The sequence below is a fragment of the Frankliniella occidentalis genome, unplaced genomic scaffold (assembly GCF_000697945.3).
Source record: "Frankliniella occidentalis isolate FOCC.00 unplaced genomic scaffold, Focc_3.1 Scaffold418, whole genome shotgun sequence".
Classification (NCBI taxonomy): Eukaryota; Metazoa; Arthropoda; class Insecta; order Thysanoptera; family Thripidae; genus Frankliniella; species Frankliniella occidentalis.
The window spans coordinates 60,087-68,169 of NW_026267539.1; the positions used below are offsets into that span (position 1 = coordinate 60,087).

Consider the following 8,083-nt stretch of genomic DNA (forward strand, 5'->3'; position numbering starts at 1 on the left):
GACGGACGGACGGACGGACACGAGAGCGGTTGCATAAGCCCGCTTTAATTCTTTTTTAAAAGCAGAAGGGCGGGCTAAAAAAACAGTAAAGGGGAGACGGTGGCTCAGTGTAACGAGTGCAATAAGCAATTGACTTATTCCGGCACGCCGTCTACTATGCGAACCCATTTACAAAATGTGCATAAAATAGAACTTCCTAAGCTCACCCCTAAAAGGAAAACTGCCAGTGCAAGGAGATCCACCTCAAACTCTAACCTAGAAGACGAGGATAGCGTTGACAACCCGATTACTTTAGCTGAGGTAAGCAAGTACATGCATGACACATGTTTTGATACAAATTCGGTTGGGACTCAGGGTGTCTTTATAAACTTGAAGTGTAATATAGAACGGCGAAAGTAATGTCATTCATTAATCCCTTTCTTTGTCATTGCTAGATGTCAGGTGAGGGCAGCAACCTGTCGACGGGCGATGCTGATACTGATAATACGACCCCCTCCAAAGAGTCTAGGCCAAACAGCAGCACCTCCACTCCTCCTACTTCAAAACGCAATGACCATGGGACTCTTTTGGAATGCTGGAGGGAGCAGACGTCGTTTGCAGGTTAGTCGTTCACACATTTTCTCAACCATGCCTGCACGTCCACGTCCACGTCCGTGCCGCATCCACTCCCCACTCGCCCCACCTCGCGCGTGTCGTGTCGCGCGCCCCGCCGCCCCCGCCCACTAGATTTATAGGTAATATTTAAATTAAATTTTGCATTTTCAGAAGGAGGAGCTAAACACCAAGAGGTCACTGACGCTTTGCTATTTATGATAGCACATGATGATATGCCCTTGCGCACAACCGAGAGAACTGGTTTCCGCGTGTTTACTAAAAAAATCAACCCCAAGTACAAAATACCGAGTGAGCCAACCACTACTAAGAAACTGCATGAGAAGTACCTCTCGCTCCGCGCGCGGGTGAAACTGGAATTAGGGAAGACTTGTGGTATCACTCTTACCTTGGACATTTGGACCAGCAAACACAAAATGGACAGTTTCTTGGGGTTGACCGCGCATTACCTTAAAGGTAAAGTTAAATTTTGTCATTTGTTTCCTGTTTTATTCTCAGTTTGACTAAGAGCTGACCTGACTGTATTCTGAGTTTTGTTTTCCCTGTTGCAGGTGTGTGCATGAAAAGTGTTGAGATCACTGCCCGCCCCCTGCAGGGCCACAAATCAGCAGAAAACCTGATACCTGTTATAAAGAGTATCTTAAATGACTGGAACATTGACCCTGAAAGAGTGTCTGCTGTTATCACTGATGGGGGTGGCAATATCAAAAATGCAGTTAAGGAAATATTTGGCATATCTAAGCACATTTCTTGCTTTGGGCATCTTTTAAATCTAATTGGGACTAAAGCCATTGGTCTGAACAAAAAGAAAACTCGCCCATCAGAAATGGAGGAGGCTGATATTTTACCTGACCTGCCCGAGCATGAATCTGATATTGAAGATGAGGACGTTGAAGTCATCGTCGAGGCGGCCGGCAGGCAGGCGGCGCCCCGCGGTGCTCATGCCCCAGGTATGCCTACACTTCATACGCTGCAGCTAAGCCCTCAGCCCTTTCTCTGGTGCACCTGGCAAGTCAGTTTTTGAAATTTAAACCCTTTATTATGCTTTATTTATTATTTAATTTTTCAGGAGCTTGCCTCTCAAACCTAATCAAGAAAGTTAAGAAGATTGTAACATTCTTTCGGCAGAGTGAGGTGGCCACTTCTGCATTGAATCAATGTCAAATAGATGCTGGCAAGAAAGAAAATGAAACTTTAAAATTAATTCAAGAGTGCAAAACACGATGGAATTCAGCATATGAAATGATTGAAAGGTTTCTAAAACTCTCTGACTTCGTGGCCCTAACTCTTATGAAAGTACAAAGGGAGAAAAAAACTAAGGCTACCCCACCAAATATGCTGAATAATACTGAACTTGGCGAATTGAGAGAGGTACGCCAACTGTTGCGGCCGCTTGCCCAAGCCACTATTGAAGCTAGTGCAGATCAACATGTAACAATCAGCAAAATCATTCCCTTGGCAAATTTAATGAGAGAGGTATGTTTTACGACTCAACCTGCCTGATCTGTCTTTTTATTACCTTTTAAGAGCTTAAAGTAAAATTTATGTTAATGCTTTCCTTTCAGAAAATTGAGGCCTTCTTACCGGAAAGTGGCATAGCCTTTAATCTAAAAGAGCAACTTTTGAATGACATTATAACTAACTTTGGACATCTAGAACATGCTAAGCCGTTCGCGGCAGCTACACTCCTAGATCCTAGATTTAAGAAGATCTCATTCAAATCGGATACAGCTCGGGACGCTGCTGTTACCTATGTTGGTGAGTAGGAGATGTCAGTTGTGGAATTCCCTCTACCTTCTCCCCGCATGGAAAATTATGGCATCAGATTGTCATCAGTTTGTCATCACGCCGATGACAAACGGATGGCAAACTGATGACAACCCGATGGTAAATTTGATGACATACCGATGACAAACGGATGACAAAACGGAAATCGCCGTTTGTCATCAGTATGTGATCAATTTGCCATCAGTTTATCATCATTTTGCCATCCATTTCCCATCGGATCACAAACGGATGGCAAAATGATGATAAACTGATGGCAAAACGGCCCGATCCGAGCAAGGGCTAGGGCGCTGTTGCCAAGTGGGCACTCCCCCTTACTACGTCACGAAACCGTGACGTCATGGACCAGCCGACCACCCCGCCCCCCGCCCGGCCGCCCCTGTCTGACTGGTAATGCTGTTCGCACCTTGGACCGGTGAGTGTCAGGAGAAACGGAGTCAGGCAAAGTCAGTTGTAATTTCTCTTACACTTTTAATAACGATAACTTCATTCAAGTTCAAACAAGTTTAACAAGTCAGAAATGTACAAGTAGTCATCTTTCAGCCCCACATTAATGAGGACAGACTGAAGGGATGAAGGATCTACTAGATTCACAGAATTTTCAAGCTTACATTTAGAAACATGCTGAACTTGACAAATATTTGATCGAAAAGCAATTTCTCTACTCATAGTTCTTACTACTGCTAAGTGCTTTTTATTACAATTGCATGAATACTCAATGCATCCACAAACCTTCACTTTTATGAAAAACTCAATTCTTCCATACAGCATAACACCATTTACACAATACTTGGCAAATGAAGAATCACAGTGCCCTCTACCATATGACCTAGACACATACAGTAGTTTGCCCTTCATTAAGCGGTGATATACTCTAACAGACAAGACATTTGGATGCATAATAATTCTGGAAGTCACAAGTTCATTTAACACCCAGGACTTATCATTGTCCAACTGAAAATCAAGACCTACACATAAAAGACCATCAGAAATTTTACAATTAATTTTTAAAATCATCCATTTCTGTTTTAACTTTTTGCAATAGGTCTTGGCAGGACCCTCATTCATATTGTGAATTTTCAGGGGTAAATCTTTAATTATGTTTAACTTTGAGTGAATTTGCAAAGCAGCATGCCGAGAACCATGAACAAAATTAAGAACTCTGCCATTCATGTCCTCAAACTTAAAACAGCTACTTATAAAGAGTGGGCCTAGATTTCTAACACAACTACCAAGATGAAGGACCATATGAATATTGTGGCTCATATGCCTCAGACCATATAATGTCTCAAAGTCTCTGACAAATTTGTCTAACAACATTTCTGCTAAAACAATATCCTCTGGTGTTATGCTACCCGAATTCAGTAAGGCTACCCCTTCAACAAATAGGAGGAAATTGTCAAAGTAATCTTTGGGGAGTATCCCACACAGTACAAATAAAGAGTAGTAAAATAAAAATGATCTGAATTCAGTAGCCTTCCAATATGCTAATTTATCTACACCTTGAGGATGTCTCTGCACAAAGTGCGGAGGTCTGATCATGGACATTCTCTCATTAAATTCTTTTATCTTACTATGGACAGAAAATTTTTCATTCCTATATGCATGATCAAAGAGCAAAGTCAAAATTTGGCGGGTAACACCTAAATATAAAGCATGCATTGAATCAATTGCAGTACTTGTAAATATATCAGACACAAAATAAGACAATGTGGTTGGTCCCTTGATACCTGAACACTCAGGCTCATTAAGAAGAGCAGTGTTGTGAAGCACCCTATTTTCAACAGCATATTTTACCTGATTTATATAATCAGCCTTACAACGTAGCGGAAAATCTTCTTGATAAGGGAAAACAGTCACATCACCTGTCCTTTTAGATTTTTCCCCTCTGCAATAGCAGATATGGCAAGAGTAAAAACCAGAATGGCTTTTAATATTTAAAAACATAGCCACAGCTGGGGCATCACACGTCCCACACAAAACAATTACTTTCACTTCAAGTTGCTGCTCTATACCATGTACATGAAAATTAACCCCTTTCCTCAAACTTTCTAACTCGTCATGAATTGGCTGCAGAAATACATTAGGGTGAGGCTTCTTTACACTTCCCCAAATACCTGCTACTAGCATGTTCTCACTTTGGAACCGTTTATCTGGAGGCAACTCATTAATTACAAAGTACCAAGCCCATAATGAGAAAGAACTAGAGTTAAACAATTGTAGACCATCTGTGTTCCACAATAATGATATATTAAAGGGGGATGCAAGTACACTTTTTTGGGCCTCTTTATACAGATTGCCATCATAAACATCTTCAATTCCATTCTGATTTTGTTTTACTCTACTATTTTTATGCTGAATGTAATCAAGAAAGTTAGGTCTACTATATAACTTTGCAATTTGGGAAATCAGGGAAAAAGATAAAAAAAATATTACAGAGCGCATTGGGTCAGTGCATGTATCACACAAATCTGTGGAAGAACTACGGTATTTGTAGCACACACTACAATAGTAATGCACTCTGACAGGTTCCTCATAAGAATCTAGCAATTTGAAGAATTGATGAGTACTTTTAAAGTAATTACTATCTTGAGGTAAATGCAAACTTATTAATTTCAGTAGTCTTCCCAGACCTGCCCCACTTATGTGCTCAGATTCTATGAAGGTCAATGTAGCAAGAAAGCTCTCCAAAAGATTGACTTGTGCTCCAGGATATATTGGGGAATTCTTGTCAGGGCCCCTATATTGATCTGTTGATATGTCTTCATCATCCAGCTCCATATCTATGTGTGTAGGGTCACATGCAGCCTCAGAGTAGTCAGTTGACATTACTGGCTCATCATCAGTCTCTGGTATTGGTTCAAACAAAGTAGGGTAGTCTGCAAAAAAGACAAATGATGTTAGCAACAGGCATAAAAAACAAGGACATTCCACAAAATTTATTTTATAGAAGTTCATTACCTGTGAGGGGAACACCTTCACTCATAGTACAGAAACCAAGCTCACCACTATTTGGCAAATTTTCAGGACCACCCACGGGTAAAACATCACGGGCTACAGAACAATAAAATAAATTATACAGAAGAGAGCTGACATACTTAGAATATAATGTGGGTAGAAAAATTTACCTGTGGCAGATTCGAGAGGGGGAAAATTTCCACTGGACTGAATAAGTGGTTCTAAAACAAACAGATTAACAGGCTCAGTAAAATTACCCACAGATAAATATTACATCTACTGAAGATGCAATTAAAAACATCCCAACTTCAAAGAAAAACGTACCAGATATATCCACAGGACAGCAGGGGAGATTCTCAGGTATGTTGGAAACCAACACCTCTTTACAACCAAAATCAGGAATGACATAGGGGTTTAACTCTTGTTGGATAGAACAGGAGCTGGCAGCACCTACATTACAATAAAGTAACGCTCGATTTCAGTTTAAGACAATAACAAAATGGAACCAGCATTTAAAATGTACATTAATGTCGCATGACTCAGACCTGTCATTGAGAAGGGCCTTGACGATGAAGTAGAAGTAGGCAGCAGTTTAGTCAAGTTGGGGTGTGAGCTGATATCAGAACCACAGGGTTGTAGTAACTCAGAAGGGCATTCGTCAGCGTGCAGCCCGGATTCTACCATGCCCATCCCAACCCTTTCATTAATTTCTCTGAAAAAATCAATATGAAAAACAGACATCAGTAAACAATAACATATCTGACAAAGGTTCATTTTGTCATTCAGTCTCCATTGTTTACAGGAGTTTGGAGGTTAGAATGCTCTACCTGGCTTGAACTTCATTGAAGATGTCAAGCCCGCTCTGGGGAATTTCAGGGAAGGCAAGTGTACTGATATCAATGTCACTTGTTTGAAGCGAATGCGCAGGACCTGCCCGGGCCTGATCCTGGACTCCCAGCCCAGCATCCAAAATGTCAATCTCAATGCTTTCATTGAATTCACTGAAAGAGATAGGATCAAAACCAAACGTCAGAACATTAAACAAACGAAACATATTAAGATTTTTAAGAGCACATTAAATAGTACATGCACAGAGCGGCTAGTAATTTATTTAGACAATTCGAGGTTACGTGTTACTTACTCGGCTTCAACGGGACGGTCGAGGTCGGCCTCTTCTTGGCTGGAGTGATGCCGAGGGCGCTTGTCACGCCTCGAACGATTTTCCCGATCCATTATATTAAAATTTTTTCCATAGGCAATTGCAGTGAGAAACGAAAACTGTCCAAAAAGACTACGGGCACACCGCGGCTAACAGGAGGCTTCAGGAGGAGAGCCGGCTGCTCGTTGTTGTCGGCCCGGCCGTCGCGGAGTGTCAACAAACGATAGGGGCAGGGGGCAGGATTGGCGAGCAGCTGAGGGAGGAACGCGGCGGGTATTGTTGTTGCCAACCTGCGGATGTCGAGGAACGAAACGAACTTTTCTAAAATAAAAATATTACACCGACATTAGGGAATATGTAAAGTTTTAATCACTGAAATATACATTATGTTCAACTTCAAGTAAAATTTCTTGCGTTATTATGTTTGAAAGAGATGTGATATCAAATTTTAAGGTTGGTCTGACTTTGTTTTGCCATCTTGCCCACCGCCATTCTGTGTTTGTGTGATATTTTTCTCGCTCATTCAAAAGTTCGACCACGGTGCCAGGTAAGTGGCAGGACAACAGAAATCCACTTTAACTGCGTTGTGAGTTTTGTTAATTCCGGTTGAATGACACAGGGAGAGGTTATTATGGCGCCACGACAGCCGTATGCCCTCATTTTTTCGAATGACCCCCCTGCCGCTGATATTGCCCGTAAGGATTTAATTGTACTTGGCCCGTTCGAGAAAGGAGCCGAGTGTCGGTTCAAATGGGCGGATCCGAAACTTCAGCCAAAAAAGGACAAGGACAAAAGTAAGCCGAAGCCCCCGCCAGTGTATGTGGAGGTAGAAGGCCGGATTATTGAAACTGGTGAGTGTGTGTGAACGTAGAGTTTAGTCTCTTGAAAAATTGCAAAACCCATTTCACATGCCGGTACCACATGGGTACAGAGGTTATCCAGTGAACATTAAAAAAAACTAATTTTCCTATTTTTTTTTCATTTAGGTACGAAAGTTAATTTGTCAAAGCTGCAAGTAAGTGATCATGGTGAAATTGTTGAATCTGGTGGAGTGGGCACGAAGGCTCAAGAGATTAAAAGACTAACTACCCTTCAAAACAATGCGGAAGTGAACCATCTCCAGGATGTAGCAGAGGAAATGCTGAGTAATGGACCAGGTCTGTATTCAGTTGTTAAATGACAATTTACTATCAATTGCTATCACATTTTGTACTGTAGTAATAAATAAGAACGGATCCACAATCTTTGAGCTAGTTTGAAAGAGTTATTGCCACAATGGACAAATTTGAATAACGTAGACTCTTAGCAAACAAAAGTTTAGGTTTTTTTAAAATTGAAAGTTTGTTATAGGTTATTATATTCCCTTCAGTTATCTATCATTTGTTATTAAAATTACCATTTGTGTTTTGTCGAACAGCTGCAACATACCAGAGAGTTCCTGTTGTATCAAGACTTCCAAAGAAAAGAAGTGCCGCTGCTAAAAAGAAAATTAAGTCAGACCTGTATAGGCTTCCATGCCTTAAACCACACAGCAATAGGGTAAGTCAGAATATATTTACCATTTTCCTT

The 8,083-nt window shown here is 41.1% G+C and overlaps 1 protein-coding gene across 1 annotated transcript in view; it reads left to right on the forward strand.

The window, feature by feature from the left end:
* Positions 1–6,619: 6,619 nt before the first annotated feature.
* The window catches only part of LOC127751304 (uncharacterized), a 6,502-nt gene continuing 5,038 nt past the window's right edge, over positions 6,620–8,083 (forward strand). The window contains exons 1-3 of the mRNA XM_052274626.1: positions 6,620–7,365; positions 7,501–7,671; positions 7,932–8,053. Of these exons, the coding sequence (XP_052130586.1) occupies positions 7,125–7,365; positions 7,501–7,671; positions 7,932–8,053 (534 nt within the window). The 5' untranslated portion in view covers positions 6,620–7,124. The remainder of the gene's footprint in view (positions 7,366–7,500; positions 7,672–7,931; positions 8,054–8,083) is intronic.